Source organism: Neoarthrinium moseri, assembly GCF_022829205.1.
Source record: "Neoarthrinium moseri strain CBS 164.80 chromosome Unknown scaffold19_Wmoseri_CBS_16480, whole genome shotgun sequence".
In the NCBI taxonomy this organism is placed as follows: Eukaryota; Fungi; Ascomycota; class Sordariomycetes; order Amphisphaeriales; family Apiosporaceae; genus Neoarthrinium; species Neoarthrinium moseri.
In genome coordinates this window covers 373,954-390,238 of record NW_026055133.1, presented here as the reverse complement: position 1 = coordinate 390,238, position 16,285 = coordinate 373,954, and the positions used below count along the sequence as shown (strand labels likewise).

At 54.5% G+C, this 16,285-nt stretch overlaps 7 protein-coding genes across 7 annotated transcripts; 4 read left to right on the top strand and 3 right to left on the bottom strand.

Moving 5' to 3' along the window:
* Positions 1-424: 424 nt before the first annotated feature.
* On the top strand, positions 425-1,539 carry JN550_005932 (uncharacterized protein; the record flags this gene model as incomplete). Its single annotated transcript, XM_049317614.1, has 2 exons — positions 425-1,329; positions 1,407-1,539. 2 exons carry the CDS (start codon positions 425-427, stop codon positions 1,537-1,539), a joined length of 1,038 nt encoding a protein of 345 aa, XP_049172175.1.
* A 223-nt stretch (positions 1,540-1,762) lies between these two features.
* Positions 1,763-4,480, bottom strand: JN550_005931 (uncharacterized protein; the record flags this gene model as incomplete). Its single annotated transcript, XM_049317613.1, has 4 exons — positions 1,763-2,738; positions 2,798-3,670; positions 3,739-4,224; positions 4,278-4,480. The coding sequence occupies 4 exons, from the start codon at positions 4,478-4,480 to the stop codon at positions 1,763-1,765; spliced, it is 2,538 nt and encodes an 845-aa protein (XP_049172174.1).
* Positions 4,481-5,527: 1,047 nt separating this feature from the next.
* Positions 5,528-6,169, top strand: JN550_005930 (uncharacterized protein; the record flags this gene model as incomplete). Its single annotated transcript, XM_049317612.1, has 2 exons — positions 5,528-5,695; positions 5,768-6,169. 2 exons carry the CDS (start codon positions 5,528-5,530, stop codon positions 6,167-6,169), a joined length of 570 nt encoding a protein of 189 aa, XP_049172173.1.
* Positions 6,170-6,596: 427 nt separating this feature from the next.
* On the bottom strand, positions 6,597-7,084 carry JN550_005929 (uncharacterized protein; the record flags this gene model as incomplete). The annotated part of the gene is made up of 4 exons (XM_049317610.1): positions 6,597-6,633; positions 6,703-6,882; positions 6,955-6,970; positions 7,039-7,084. 4 exons carry the CDS (start codon positions 7,082-7,084, stop codon positions 6,597-6,599), a joined length of 279 nt encoding a protein of 92 aa, XP_049172172.1.
* Positions 7,085-11,430: 4,346 nt separating this feature from the next.
* On the top strand, positions 11,431-12,404 carry JN550_005928 (uncharacterized protein; the record flags this gene model as incomplete). The annotated part of the gene is made up of 2 exons (XM_049317609.1): positions 11,431-12,200; positions 12,305-12,404. The coding sequence occupies 2 exons, from the start codon at positions 11,431-11,433 to the stop codon at positions 12,402-12,404; spliced, it is 870 nt and encodes a 289-aa protein (XP_049172171.1).
* A 1,073-nt stretch (positions 12,405-13,477) lies between these two features.
* Positions 13,478-14,536, bottom strand: JN550_005927 (uncharacterized protein; the record flags this gene model as incomplete). Its single annotated transcript, XM_049317608.1, has 1 exon — positions 13,478-14,536. One exon carries the CDS (start codon positions 14,534-14,536, stop codon positions 13,478-13,480), a length of 1,059 nt encoding a protein of 352 aa, XP_049172170.1.
* Positions 14,537-15,449: 913 nt separating this feature from the next.
* JN550_005926 (uncharacterized protein) lies at positions 15,450-16,162 on the top strand (the record flags this gene model as incomplete). The annotated part of the gene is made up of 2 exons (XM_049317607.1): positions 15,450-15,533; positions 15,602-16,162. 2 exons carry the CDS (start codon positions 15,450-15,452, stop codon positions 16,160-16,162), a joined length of 645 nt encoding a protein of 214 aa, XP_049172169.1.
* Between the last annotated feature and the right edge of the window lie 123 nt (positions 16,163-16,285).

Below are 16,285 nucleotides of genomic sequence, written 5' to 3'. Positions count from 1 at the left end.
AGCATTAAGCCGGCCGCTTGGGCCGGAGGATTGGGTGGGTCTGACAGAGGCCACTTTGCCGGCAGGACCCACCCGATTGTTTTCCTAATGGGGGATGGCGTCCCTCAGAGGGCCGCGGCGTGCGGGTCTGGTCACGGAGAAACTCCCGGTGTTTACTCCTGAGTCCGGAATGTTTTGGCAGGTAAAGTTTTATACGGTAAGTTACTTCTGCATAGAGAGATGTGTCTCTATATGTCGAGAATAAATATGCAGAAGAAACCGCCCGTCTACAGGAGCTTTCCACTCACCAAGTTTCGATCATTAAGTAGACATCTCGGTCATATCAATGCCGCGAGGCTTGCATATTAACCCCACTACATTATCTCTCCCAAAGCAACATCTATCATCCTGGACTTGTTTATTGAATTAAAGTCTCTTGTCTAAGATGGCTTCATCGAACGATCTGGCTCCTTTCCAAGGGCCCTACTTCAAGCAACTCCTGAGGTCGCAACGACTGAGAGCACCCCGGATGACAACAGACGTGGGTGGTCAAACCGGTATCATCATTGGTGGAAATGGGGGTGTGGCACTGGATTCAGTTCACATTCTTCTCCGATACGGGATTTCTCGGCTTATCCTTACAGTACGGAACCCGCAGAAGTTCGAGCCTACGATTGCGTCTCTTCGGAAGTCCTATCCCTCCTCCGCTATAGATGTCTGGGCCCTAGATCTACAGTCTTACTCGTCCATTGAAGCCTTTGTGGACCGGTGTAAGACCCTCGATCGGATCGACTTCGTAAACATCAGCGCAGGCATTATCCTACCCAACTTCACCATTAACGAAGCCACTAGGCACGAGGTTGTCTTCCAGGTCAACTACCTATCAACTGTGTACTTGGCTTTGCTACTCCTTCCTGTCCTCAGGGAAAGACATTCTCCAAAGAAACCATCCATCTTGACGATGGTGAGCTCCGGTTTAGCCTATGTGGCCGCATTCCCGGAGCAAAAGGCCCCAAGCTTGTTCGCAGCATTCGATGACCCCAAGAACTGGAGCACGTCCTTCGGTGGCGATAGATACTCGACCGCGAAGTTGATGTTGCTGATGTTCCTGGTAAAGGTCAAGGACTATGCAAACCCTGATGAGGTTGTGGTCAATGTGACTGACCCGGGCTTCATGCGAGCTGTTGGGCTGGATCAACACATGCCTTTGATAGCACGATTCTTTGTCTGGCTTCTGCGTGTCGCAATTGGCCGTAGCGCTGAGGATGGCGCCATGACTTTCGTCGACGCCACGGTGGTGAAAGGCAAGGAAAGCCATGGTAGTTTTCTGTATAACTGGAAGATTGCCCCGTAAGTGATTCCCTTCCAGTCGCAAGACTTAGAGCTCGTTCCCTATGATGTTTCTAGTACTAACATGTTTGGCCTAGGTTTCCTGCGTCGATGTACCAATCTGAAGGAAGATCATTGATTGATAAGGTCTGGGACGAGACTCTCCACGAGCTTGAATTCGCCCGGCCTCAAGATATTCTTAATGCAGTGAAAGGGAAAACAACTGAGTAATTCGAATGAAATCTTGCCTGTACTACTATCTCACCGTTTGGGCCAATGCCGACCAAATAGATGATAAGGGAATGATTATGAGTTTTGCAATGACCTAATAAATCGAGAATCTTCTAGCTATGTGCCACTCACCTAGAGCTCGCGCTACAGTAGACCAAGAAACAACGGGAACGACTCTAGACCGTCACTTCCAGATTTTCACCGCGATGAGATGGGAGGACTTCTATATACTATCAAGATTACCTTTTTCGCGGCGGAGCTGACTCAGTTGAATGAGTGATGAAGTAACAAAGCGGCGAGGTCTGAAGACAACGTCGAAGGCTATCTTCACGCGCCGCCACCTCCCAGCACTGCGAGTGACAATAATCGGCAGTAGGTACAATTTCCCGGGCTGAATGCTTTGATTGAGCTTTATGTCGGTTGAGAACGTCAGCCTTCCTTCACAGCGAAGAACCATATCCTGGTCATTTTCAACTTTCCCTATGCTGATTGGGAATAGGTGCGCGTCGCGATCTTCCTCGGGCTGCTGGCACAAGGCTTTGATGGCACTGCTGTTGTGGCCGATGCGTTGAAACCCGAGCGGTATGTTTTCGTAATTCCTCAAGACGCCATTGAGCGGGAGGAGTAAGATCATAAGGAACGCCAGAGCAAGAGCCATAAGGCACCCAAGCGGTGAATAACCCCTTGCAGACATATCATAGACGGGCAGGCGCTCGCCTTGGGCCCCGGGGCCGAAAGCGCTCGACTGCACCAGGAACAGGCTCTGAGAGATGAGCCAATGCAACACGGTGGAGAGGCCGAGCAGCGGTATCGAGTACTTGAAAGGCAGCGAGAGGAAGTACGAAGACCGCTGCATCCCGACCGGAGAGGATACGCGCAAGGGCTTCTTTCCGTCCTTGCGGAGGAAACGTAGCCACTCGTCGGCCACCACCTGTCGGGTGAGGATATTGTTATAGAACAGATAGAGAAAACTCATGAGCATTTGCGGACTGTTGGACACGAGCACGTGGCCAAGTAAGGTCGATGTCGTCCCAGTCCCAGCGGCCCCAAAGGATCTCAAATCTCGGGAGACTGCGGCTGGGTGCGGTTTGAACCCCTGCTGCCAAATTGCTGAAGGGCTTATATCCACGCCAACCCTACTTAGATGCATCAGGGATGATGCTACAGCGGCGCTTGGGATCGCGATTCCGATTGCAAAGCTGGACTTTTCGGTTAGATACGAGTCTAGGTTAGCGAAAAGCAGTCGACTGTGACTCACAAGGCATAAGATATGATCCAGATAGAATTACTGACAGCTCGAAGCCAAGAGACACGCGCTTCAATGTTCCAACTGCCTTTACAGGCAATAACATAACCTGGTCTGAGTTTCGCTGAGATCGCTTCGTCATGACCGGTGTCTTCTTTTGAGCGGCAAGGCCCTTTCAAGTAACTGTGGATGGCGTCTCCAATAGTAACCATCGTCCTCTGCTCGCCCACATCACTCTCGGCTCCCCGATTGTACCTGTGGCGAAACCAAACTGTGAACACCAGGCAAGCCTCGGCGAAAGTACAAGCGCAAACAATACCAAGTATATGCGCGCTATAATGGAGTCCACATCTCTGTTCGTTGTCTCCATCTTCGCCGGCTAGACAGTAGTCGACCTCGACTTCCCACTGGCCAGGCCAGAGGAGGACCCATGGCTCCGGGAACTGTTCGACCCATGCTTTAGTGCAGAACCTCCATTTCAGTATATCGGCGTCCTGGTATGCTGAGCATATCCAGCCTGTCGAGTCTGACCACGGCTCCCATGCTGAGACCCACCCGTCCAGCAGCGAAGATCTATTGTATTGCTGATAAGTCATGTTGCGAGCAACGACGATAACACCACTACTTGCAGTGAGCGGGTTCACATAGTGCTCTGCACATTCTCTCGCACCAAGATAAGACATGGTCGGGACCTGCTGCTGTAGAGAATAGATCAGAGATTTGTTATGGGATGCTTCTCCATATCCTGGGGCGAACTTCCACCATTCCCGGTGTCCTAAAGGGTCGGTGACATTCCAAGGATCATCGACACGCAAGAAGTCATTCGTGACAACGGCGCGTGGAATCGCGGCTACGGGGAGTGAGGTAAAGATTGCAGAGTTCCAACTGCATGAGGCTCGTCTCAGTTCAACTCCGACCGCAGATACAAAAGCGCGACAACTGTTTCTACTCACAAAAAATGCAGCAGAGTCGAAAAGAACCCTATTAATATCCAGATGAGTACTCTTCTGCGTTGGATGTATCGCAGATTCTTGATGCTTGGAACTCCAATTTCCAAGTAGCGGCCTTCGGCATGTGCCTTGTCGATTTCTGCTCGGGATGGCGCCACGAGAATCTGCATGCAATAGTTGCCCGCGCCCAAGAATAGAGACGAGATTATGTTCAGTGCCACGTGTACTGCGCTGTTGATGGTGCTTAGGGTGCTGCAGTTACCGTAAGAAAAAGTGCCGACTCCACGAAAGTCCAGTGGATAGTTATGGATCAGGGCTATGATCAGGACGATATTGATAACGACCACCAGCAGAGCTATCGACAGCTGCAAGTTCAACATGGTGGATCTCTTGGCCATTTTCACGCGCAGTGTCACTGCTCTCGGGTGCTCTGGGTCGAGTTCCGGGATATACTGCTTCAGCATATCCTTGCTCGCGAAGCGGCCATGCCTTGAATCCATCAGTGGTGTTCCACGACTTTGGTTTAAGAAAAGTTTAGGTACGAGATATGTGCACCACTTTCTGCCAGGAGGCTAGTGCCTTCGTCTGCTTCAACTTCATCCTCCTGACTCTGTGTTGCAGCAGATTGCTCTACTTGGTTTCGGCCTGTGGCGAGTGGCGATCCGCGTATTTCACTTGCACCATCACCATGGCCAGCGCCATTGTCTTCGACCGCAGCAAACGTGGCGATTGACTTAGAAGACATGATGCGGCAAGTCGGGCAGGGCGCAATCGCGTGCTAGAGGCTTCACAGCTCTCCCATCGTCGAGGTCGACCAAAGACGTGAGACATAATATACATACGGGTGCGCGGTGCTCCTTCCACAGAGAGCTGGAGGACCCCGGTGATGCAGCTATCTATGTATGAGGCGAAGGTAGGCAGCAGAGATGACGGATGGGAGGCTTGCATTGGGGCTGAGAAGGTACCGGGGGGATTGCTGCGGTGAGGCTACCAATCATATAGCAAGGCTACAGATGATTCAGCCAGACGACCCGTCGACAACAAAGCGCCCTATGCCCAAATTGTAGACGGCGTGAGAACGGCCCCTTCTCTGTACCATGGCTCCTAGCATTGCACAAAGACGACGTGGACATCACAACGTCAAGTGCTGAGTATTTGGAAAAGTGACCGCCCGTCATCTTCAGCGTTGGTACTGTACTTGATAGCCGAGTATGGAAGGCAGAGAGACATTGATCATCTGTTGGCGCCATAAGGCGGGCAATTTGCTGCGTGTATGCCCAACTATACTAATTTGTATATATCATACGTCGATCGGTCTTATGTGCAGAACAATCTCCAGGCCACTTCATGTGACTGAGCTGACCTCACTATCTACCTGAAATCAACACCTCGGTGTTGGCTATAGCACCAGCCGCAGTCCATGCCATGGCAGCGAACCACCGCTAAAGGCGGGCGCTAATCCCCCACACGGCTTCTCCTCACCTGGGCAAGACCAGCCAGTTTGACAGGCTCGTACAACAAAGACCATCACCAACTGGGCCAGATTCACGTCCATTCGAGGTAAAAAAAAAATCAACGCGCCTGAATTATTTTCACCTACATAGTCGTTTCCTCCTCACTTTCTCGAACAAGGCTTTTTAAGTACGGCTTCGTGAGCAGCGGTTCGCGGAATTCGAGACCACGTGACCCGTGCTTACCTAACCATTCGATCACCTCAACTGAGCCTCACCATCACACCGGACGCTCGCCCCATCGAGAGATCCATCAGATCAGCCATTCGAGCAACCCAAAAATGGCCAGCGCACCTCTTGAGAACGCCGAGGCGCCCCCGGCGACCCAGGATGGCCAGCAGCCCGAGGGCGAGGAAGTCGTGCCGGCGCCCGAGGAGGCCAAGATGCCGACGCGCAAGGACGTGTCGCTGAAGGACTTCCTGAACAAGATGGATGACTACGCGCCCATCGTGAGTCGCACGCGCCCGCTGCCTTGTCGCCTTCTGCGACACTGATCGACTTTGACTAACGTTCCGTCCCAGATCCCCGACGCAGTCACCAACTTCTACCTGGCCAAGGCTGGTCTCCCCCCGCCGCCTCAGACCGACCCGCGCCTGGCGCGCCTGCTCGCCCTGACGACGCAGAAGTTCATCGCCGACATCGCTGCCGATGCCTACCAGTACAGCCGCATTCGGGCCTCCAACACCAGCGCCAACAACCCGATGGGCAACCTGGGCGCGGCCGCTGGTCTCCCCGTGGCCGGGCAGTCGCAACCAAACGCCAAGGATCAGGGCCGTGGTGGACCTCTGGGCGTCCAGCGTGCGGGATACGGCGGTGGTGGACAGGGCGGCAGCCAGAACCGCACCGTGCTTACGATGGAGGACCTAGGCATGGCTGTGGGCGAGTACGGTGTCAACGTCAAGAGAAGCGAGTTCTACAGGTGACGTAGCGATAACTACGTGGAAATTGGTTGGGTTTGGAAGGGGATGTACATGGATCATGGAAAGGCGTTACAGGAGTACATATCGGGTCGATTTCGAGAGCCATTTGATGTGGTGTCTCCCTCTACGACAGCCCGTCCAACGACGACAGCGCTGTGCATGCGGCCATACAACCAAGTGGTCTCAGGAGTTGGTAGTTCTCACTGATAGACATGAAACGTAAAATGATACCAATCAAAGAGGATATCCGAGCTTGAGTACATCTCGAGACATGCCATTCCCGGGCTGGATCTCTTTCGGGGAATGTGATCCGGGCCGAGGCTGCTCCACCGTGTTCCTGTATGTCCATAGATGGTACAAATACATATCGTACAGCGCAACGATTCTTCTCAATGCTTCCAAACGCCAGAAAATGCACACAATCCCTCCTCTACTTGCCGCGTCCCCAAATGAAAGGCTTCCTTGTGCTGTGTGGCGCAGATGTCAGTCTTACACCATAATCATCCCATGGTCCTTGCGACGAGTTCGAAACCTACGTGGAGAATTCGCCCAGCTTGTGCCCGACCATGTCTTCCGTGATGGTAACCTCGTTGTAGACCTTGCCGTTGTGCACCGCGAACTTCAGCCCGACGAAGTTGGGCAAAATGGTGGCAGACCGCGCTTGGGTCTTGATGGGCTTGACCCATTCACCGGGTTTGGGGCGGACGATGGGGAGACTGTAGAGCGCGGCTCGTTAGCGATTCGGACATCTTCGTTTCGCGGGTCGCCGAGTCGCAAAGGGGTCTTACGGGACAATGTGCGGTCCTGTAGAAAGGTTCTTGTCAGTACTGAACGGAGAGGTAGGGATGCATTTGGAGCGCGAATGAGCTTACCCTTCCATACTGAACGGCCTTTGAAAAGGCTCCCTGTCGGCCTCATCTTGACTGACTGTGTGGCTGTTTTCCAATGAGATCAACGCCGGCAAGCTCGTCGCAAAGTCGCGAGCTCGATACATGGATGCACTCAATTCGAACAATTGCAAGAGGCGGAATTACCATTGTTCCGGGTCGCCGGAGAGCCCCATATTTCCGGCGCCGCGAGCCCCGTTACCCACCGATGCGGCACAGGACAGTACACCGATCACCGAGTTCCATTGCATGTTCCGGTCTTCGCAAGATGGGTGGTTCTACAGCCGAACTTCTCATGTCATGAGTACATGGGTCCAAAGAGCTAGGCTCGGACTGTCTCTTTCAGCCCGACAGCCTCCGCATGGCTGCTGATGCCAAAGTGTGCGGCCTCCAAGACACTTATTCAAGCCAAGACACCACATTTCATTTGGCTGCGCTTATGAGATGCAACTTCGCGGCAACCGGCACACACGGCGCTGACCGTGAGGGTGCCGCGAGCCGACGACGGTGAGACATGCGTTCGCAACCGCACCGATTTCTCTCCTCCTATTGGGCCGTTACCGTACGCTTCTCTATAAGAAACTCCGCGCGCCAAGCTCAGCCAACACGGCTGAGATGTGCGAGCCTGGAGCCCATGGAATCAGGGGTGAGGAATGCTTTTTCCTATGTCTGAACCCCAGTTGAAGCTATCTCCACCCGGCTCCTCAATTCCCCAGTCTCAGAACGCCGGGGTGATAAGTCACAATGATGAGTGGTCGACTGGATTGCACAAAAAGGCGATAGCAGAAAGGAAGGCATTCCTGCTCGTATTCCGACTGATTCATCGATAATACGTGCCAAGCACATATTGCATAGGGCTGGGTCCTGGACGCAGCCTGAGCGCCAGCCGAACTCGGGTAACACGGCATAGAGCTGGAAGCTCGTCTCTTATGCTTATTTTTAAAGCCAGAGACTCATGTCCAGTAAAGTCGGTATTGCTCTTTCAGCCAATGAATACAGAAGCAGGTCCCTCGACATGGTGTCAACCCCCATTAAGGGGATCGGACTTGAGAATGAATGTGCATCTTTGTACTCCCCTGGCGACCGGCTCGCGCTTGAACGCAGTGAAGAGGTAAAGGAGCCAATCCTTCAGTTCTTGGCTCTACCTAAGCAACAAGGAACAACAGTATAATGTGGGGTCGTTGGAAACAATTATTTCAGGTGATACTGTCTCGTTGGGCTTCTTGGCGCAGAGCTTTGTCTTGCCTTGGTGGCTGACAAGTTGGCTGGCTAGTTGTTCACGTTGCGAAAAGTACTCTCCGTTATCCGCAACTCGACCAATCATTAGGTCAATTAGTGTCTATCGTAAGATGACCGTACAATGTGCAGTTGACCGTTTGACATTGACAGGCGGGTTTCTCACGACGACTTAGTGGAACTGTGTGCGTGGCATCTACTGGCACGGTCTCCACTGCCGCGTAGCCGTCCTTGGAACCCGGATAGAATCTTCCAATTCCCCACAGTTATCACGAACCTGCGTCTCTTGGCATCTTGGCATCAACTTGCGCTGGTTGACCAAATTTCTTGACGGACGAATCGAAGATTTTTAACAAGTGTCGCTCCACTGTTAAGCTAGAGCTTACTAAACTCGGCCAGCTCGGGTTACGTTCGCCAGACCTCGCAAGCAGCAAGTGAGCACACGACACCAGGAGCGGGCTGGGGCCGAAATCATGGACGACGGGATGCAGGACAATTATGTTCCTTCAAGTATTCGATGGAAGCCCCGATATATAGACACTATTCTGATTTCATCTGCAATTCGGACGATAAAGCTTGGATGAGATCTGACGACATATACCGGGTATTCGGCAGTCATGTTTCAGGACTATTTTTTGCATACGCTTCCAGGAACCCGCCCCCTGTAGGACAAGCCCAGCCTGGTTCCTAACATCCAGGATTGGGATGCGTATACGCAGCAGCGTTTTAAGCTTCGTTTCTCGGTGCACACCACGCACAAGTAGGGCGGAGTCAAAACAACGTGTATACCTACATGGTGCATAATGTGGAGTGTGCCGGGCTTGCAATTTGCGGTGAAAGACGCGCAGATGGGGTCGGTCGCAATCATTGAAAGATCCACCTCGCTGGACGCTGACGTATGTTGCAGCGAAGCAATGTTGAGGAAGAGCCACCACGAAACACTGCCTCCAAGCTTATGCCCAAGGCCGGAAAATGACCGTTGTAGAAGACTCCAGAGTTCCAATAGCTGACTCGGAATCGACAGCAAGGTGACAACGTTGGGAGATAACACTTGCTTGTATACCTATTGAGGTAGGTAGCTGGCGCGCTAAGGCGGCAGCTCCATGGTCTTGCTCGAGCGGCGCTTGTCGAAGTTCGGAAATCGATCGCGTGGACACCAATGCTTGAAGATTCAAAGTCCGAGCAGCCACGGATGGGTGTACGAATCTGCAACCTTGTCTTGTCTGTCTCCCCACGACAGCTGCGGTACTACATTCCTCCAAAGCCCAAACCGACGGGCGCACAGCCTCAAGACAGGTGCCAGAGCGGTACGCAAAGGAACTGCTTTCCTCTTGACTAGCTGTCACTAGTTAGATCCATGGTGCGGACGACCCGACCTGTCGGCCGCGCGTACGTACACATCATTGGTCCTGCAATGAGGGGTGAGGGCGGCAGATCAGACACAAGATAGTGTAGAGTTACCCGGCCTGGCATGCAGGGACGCAAGTCGAAGATCCGCAGCGTCCTCGTAACTCATTGCGATGCATTCTGGGGCTGAAGAAGAGCAGCCAGGAGACGCCCAGATTTGCTGTAACGCCAGGTTCCTGCCAAGTCATGCATGCCACGCCCGGTGGTTCGACGCCGTGATTCTTCGGGCCGGCCGTCTGCCAAGCCGTCTAAATTAATTACGGGAAGGGCGTTGAGTCGACGATCCTTCACGGCGCTAGCCCCGCCCAGCCCTGCTATTGCTTTTATGGAGCGCCATTAGCAGAGTTTGAAGCAGCAGCAGCAAAGACGACCCCCCGACATGAACGTTAAAGTGCGAGCCCGAGCGACTGGGAACCATGTCAACCGTCGAACTCTGATGAGCTGAATCTGAATCCGCTCTGATGGATGACAAACACAGAAAACGTCGAAACAAGGAAACTATCTTGGACTCTCATCGACCCTCATGTAGCCATTGGAACTTTTTGGGATGCCGAAACGACTATTGCTGTGCTATTGTCTGTGCAGGATCTGGCAAAACGAAGATCTACCCTGTGACTTACATTGGCCTCCAGTGAACCTCCCTCATTAGGCCCGACGCCCTGAATAGAGCCCCCACTGGATTTATCGGATTCTTGGGGAAAGCATGCAGAACATGGCTTTAGGATCTCTCTCGCAGCCCTCTCGGGATAGAGTTGCGAGACCTCTCATGTCAGTTCTGAGCGTTGACATCATAAAACACTGTCATAAAAACGATGTGGCCCGGCGGGTTTGCATTAAATCTAGCGGCGGGCGTGCAAGCCTCACGCGCACTCTTGCCGCTATGGGTCTTGATTAACTTGGCATACTCATGGCAGGGATGCTTTACTCCCACCTGGTCAACTAGTACCCGCAGCTCCTTGTCACAGTGTGCCCGTGTTTACGTATGCTCGCGTGCTTATCCAGCACCCCGACGGGGTTTCGGGACCAATGACATGTTCCTTGGTTCATCTCAGTTCCCTCATTTGACCATAGCCCCATTGTTTCTGGCATGCGTTGCCCGTCGTCTCCAACGACAGCATACGTCGCCCGCCTGTTAGGCTCGCCCACGCGGGCTATGGGTGATAATGGAGTGCTATCCACCGGGGTTGGATGTCTTGCCCAGAGAACCTGTTGAAGTAATAAAACCAATTGCTGATCCTCCCTACACTCTACCGCCTGGGGCTCGTCTGCAACTCTCTTTTCGGTGCTTCTTGATCCAAACGTTCACTGCCATCTTGTTAGTCTTGTTACGAATATACTCGCTGCTGCTTTGACGACGGCCTATCAGTGTTTTAGAGAACTTGACATACCCGAGCGCAACCAAGTCTAATTGACATTCCTCCAATCCTTATCTTGACGCCGCCACACCACGACCACATTGCGCCTTGACAGTTGTGATACAAGGATCGCCGTAGGCAGGAAAACCTTCGCGAGGACGACCCCTTGGAATTTCTTGGTATTCAGGACGAAATCACCCTTGGCTTTGGGACAAATTGCCGTACAATCCCAAGGACAAGCCGACAAGTCCTGGCCAGGACTTCTTTACTACCTCTCTCGACTTGTCGAACCTCGCAAAGGATTTATTTATGATCGCATAGTAGAACGAGATTTCCGTCCGTCTCTTTGCTGCCCTAGTCCGGCAGATCGTCGCCGAAGATGCACTTATTTCGATCGATATTGGTTGCCGTCCTAGCCGTAACACCCGTCACAGTTTCCGCGTTAAAGCCCTTCCGGAAAGAGTTGCAAAAGGTGCCGCCGCTGCAATCGAAACAGAAGTCTCACGACGTCAAATACTTCCACGAGCCCGGCGGTGATCTGGAGCTCGGCCACTATGACATCCGGTACTTCAAGCAAAAGGTGCCGTACGAACAACATAGGCCGGCGCTCCAACATTTAATCAGGTCGTACCTGACGACCTTCCGGTCTCTAGGAGTCGAGACGTGGCTGGCGCACGGCACGCTGCTGGGCTGGTGGTGGAACGGGCGTATCATGCCGTGGGACTACGACCTGGACGTGCAAGTGTCGGCGGCGACGCTGCACTACCTGGGCAAGAACCTGAACCGGACGATACACGAGTACGAGTACTTCGACGAGAAGGGCGCCAAGAAGACCAAGGAGTACCTGCTCGACATCAACCCTCACCACAGCGACGTCGGCCGCGGCGACGGCCAGAACGTCATCGACGCCCGCTGGATCGACATCAGCAACGGCATGTTCATCGATATCACGGGACTGGCCGAGCGCCAGCCGAGCGGGAGCCCCGGCGTCTGGAGCTGTAAGAACTTCCACCGGTACCGCACGACGGAGTTGTACCCCATGCGCCAGACCGAATTCGAGGGAGTCCCGGCGACGATTCCGTATGCGTTTGACCGCATCTTGACTGACGAGTACGGCACCAAAAGTCTGGTGACGACTGAATGGGAAGGGTGAGTGCCACACACCATGGTTATGCGCAGCCCCGCGGTTCAGAATGACGATATTCCTGAGCCCGAGGGAGGAAATGAGAGCTAGATGCTAACAGATCGCATAGTCACCGCTGGGAACCGGAACTGAAGGAATGGGTCAAGACGCCGAAGGACCAGAAGACTGTGCAGAAGACCAGTCCGTTCGTGGACAGCAAGAACCATTAAAAGGGAACGGATACCGAGCGACGTTCTTTTATCCGGTGCGGGAAGCCCCAGCAAACGGCACAGCACTTGGCACTCAGCATGAGCACCGCAAGACCTCGTCAGATCGGCCAGCGCGTCGCGTCACATGATGAGGGGTGTCATTAGATGACTGTGGCTTCGTGATACTGATACAGGCGACTAGCAACTCATGAAGCGGCAGAAATGGCTTCAGGCAACGGACAGGAGGATCGAATTTATTCACTAGTATTGGGGAGGGCCAAAGGAGAGCCCCCCGGGCAGAGCCGCATCGTGCCACCAATGGCGCGAAGGCGATCCCACGATCGACAGTGCGACGGCGGCACAGCACATTGCTTGGCAAAGCCAGGGAATAGGATATGACGCTATTCCCGAGTCGCCATGAATCCCTGAGCCCTCTGGCGTCGCACCGGTTCATGCAGGTTCGGCTCCGGGGCCAGAATGAGGCAGCAACGGTGTCGAGCCGACGTCAAGTCTCACAGGTCTGACTTTCAAAGGAGAATCTCATGTCGATCCACAACTACCACCATCATCATTGCACAACACTCCGCTAAACGAATTATATGCGCCCGACTACCGGGCAATCAGAGACCACGGTTGTCTCTGCTTCCTGCCTCTCCTATTATGTTTTAATTACTCTCGACTATACGTCAGCATTTGGCAAGGCGTTTATCTCACGGGCATTTGGGTTTCTGGGGGACACTCGGTGTTGGAACTGTTTATAGTACTGCGTTTTGCATATACAAGTCGCGGCGCTGGAAGGAAGAGCATATCATGGGACGGAACAGGCCATCACTGCTGTACATACCGATTGCATTGAGCGGAGGAGCGCATTAGATACCCCCGAATGGATCGATACAGTTTCACTTTGGAGTCTTGCACCTGATGTACTTGAAGATGATTTAGGAACAAGCGCTTGTTTCGCTATCGCCTATGCCGTTGGCGCAAGGAAAACCGCTTGCGCCTTTCAAAAGATATCCAGAACGCCATCGCCATGAACACTATTATCTCTAGTCATACGTCGTACCATACCGTTCGCGAAATCATCAAAATGGGCCTTATGTAGATCCTCCGCCTTGTCCACTCTGCCGCCGCCGCTCTTCGTCCAGTTTCTTCATTCTTTCCTCTGCGGCCTTGGCCATGATTTCTCTCCGGCTCAAAGAGCCCGTGCCAGCCGAAGCGGTCGTCGTACTGCCTCCGCTGCCTCCGCCGCCGCCCAGGACGAACTCGCCCCCGGTCCATCCTCCGTGATCATAGGCAACCTCTTCACTGAGTTCGGGCTCGTAGAAGTCGTCCTCGCCCACGCGATGGCCGCCGCTCTTCCAATCGGCGCGGGCGACCTCGCGCTCGATCTGGTGGCAGAGGTCCCAGAACTGGCGGTCGTGGTCCGAGTGGACGTTGTGGGCCAGCTCGTGGCACAGGGTGTTGCGGATGGTCTTGTAGTCGCGGTAGCCGTCGTAGGCGTCGGTGCGCAGGCGCAGCTCGACGACCTCGCCGCGGTTGCGGTTGAGCCCGAGAATGCGCGTGGTGCCCTCGTGGCTCGACTCGGTGTACGACAGCGGGTCCATCTCGGTCAGCAGGCCGACGCTGAACTGGTGCTTGCGCATGGCGGCCACGATGCCCGGGTCGCGCGCCAGCCGCTCCAGGAACGCCCGCGACCGCTCCGGCGCCGGCAGGTTCGGCAGCGGCCGGATCGCCATGAAGGTGTAGGTGCTGTCCTCCTGGGCCGCGGTCGCGCTCCGCCGCGAGGTGAAGGCCTTGGGTTGCGCGCGGCGCTGGGCGGCGTAGGCGGCTTCGCGGGCGGAGACGGCCTGCGAGGCCGAGGCTAGGGAGGCGAGCTCGGTCGCGGTGGTGCCCATCAGCTTGATGGGCTTGCTGGCGTCGAGGGAGCCAAGTGGAAGAGACGGGTCTTTGAACGGGGGCTTGAGGAGCCCGAGCTTAGGAGCGAGGAACTTCTGGTTGCTGGAGGGAATGCTGATGGTCGCCTCGACAGCTGTGGATAGGTCGGTGATGGTTGCATCGCTGGGGAAGGACAGGGTGTGCGTGGTTCCCTGATGGTTGAGAGTAATGGTGATGGCGTCGTCTGCCGGCGCGACTTGGGCTGGGGGGTCTGCCATAGTGACTGTGATCGAGACTGCGATGGCTTGCAGTGGTGACGACGCCGGCGGCACCGGGGGAGTGTGCACAGGGTGTAGGGTGAGACAAGAATTGCAGGAAAGATTATTCAGGCACTTGGAAGAAACAGAGGGACAATGCAAATGGCCACGGTTGCGCGCATTGATCAAGGATCGAGTGGAAGGAGAGGCGAGTGTATTCACCGTGGACGCTTGTACGCCCAAGTCACTTATCGCAATGGCATCTTTGCCGCCATCACCACTCGAAGCTTCTAAGGCAGCTTTGTAATACGTCAGATGCACACCCGGCCAGACCAGCCGCCCAAAGCAGTCCAGCTCTTTAGCGGCCAATGCCCCTAGCAGCATAGCAACAGCCCCAGGTAGCTCCCCTAGGTAGGCGTGCATCGCATCGAGTCTACCCCCCTGTCAGTCCCTGCAAGCCTTTGCTAAGAAGCCCTACAGGCCCTGGGCTTGCTGGGCGCCCTGGCAGCTCCGCGGTGATCGTCACCCAAAACCACCAAGACCAGGCTCGCTGTGGCTTAGCCCCCCAATCCATGGATGCCGCAGACAGCCACAGGCGGCCAGCAGAGAACAGGCAGGGATCACCCAATCAAAGGTGAATCGCGTTCGTGTCCTTTCAATGCTCTGTTTTTAGCTGGGGCGCCAGTCCAACTAGGAGGCGACGAGAAACAGCTGTCCGCCAATCTGTCTGTCTGTCTGTCCGTTCGTCCTTCGATGCAACACCGTCACCCACTGCTCAACCACGAGCCGCCATATTGCACTGGCGACTGCGATTGACCGTACACACTCAATCACTCCCACCCTTCTCTTTCGCCTCCAGCTAGATCTGGCAACGCAGACCAGGAATCGAAAGGGAGACGACGAAGAAGCCTAGCTTCGGGCAACAGCCGCCACCATGCTGAACCTCTTCCGCGTCCTGGGAGACCTCTCCCACCTGGCCTCCATCCTGATATTGCTGATGAAGATGACGGAGCTGAATGTACGTTACTGAGGCGGCCCGTATCCCTTCCCGTCCCACTAGACCCAGAGCTGACCATCTCGCCTCAGGGTTGCGCCGGCATCTCGTTCAAGTCCCAGGTCCTCTACCTCCTCGTCTACGTGACGCGCTACCTCGACCTCTTCAGCACCGAGTCCATCTACAACATCGTCTTCAAGATCCTCTTCATCGGCTCACAGGGCTACATCGTCTACCTGATGATCGCCAAGTACAAGCCCACCATCGACCAGAACCTCGACACCTTCCGCGTGCAGTACCTGCTGGGTGCCGCCGCCGTGCTCGCCGTCGTGATCCCCTACAAGTACACCTTCAACGAGATCCTGTGGGCCTTTTCCATCTGGCTCGAGTCCGTCGCCATCCTGCCCCAGCTCTTCATGCTGCAGCGCACCGGCGAGGCCGAGACCATCACCACCCACTACCTGTTCGCCCTCGGCGCCTACCGCGCTCTCTACATCCCCAACTGGATCTGGCGCTACTTCACCGAGCCCAAGCATAAGGTCGATTGGATCGCTGTCGTCGCCGGCCTCATCCAGACCGTCCTGTACTCGGACTTCTTCTGGATCTACTACAACAAGGTCATGAAGGGCAAGAAGTTCAAGCTCCCCGTCTAAGACGACGGAAATTTCCGCACATCCAGGGATCTTCTTTTTGGCCCTGTGTATTAGAAGAACAGCACGAAATGGACTAGGGAGAAATGGTGGAGGTACGTGCGGATGCAGAGGATTTATTGACTT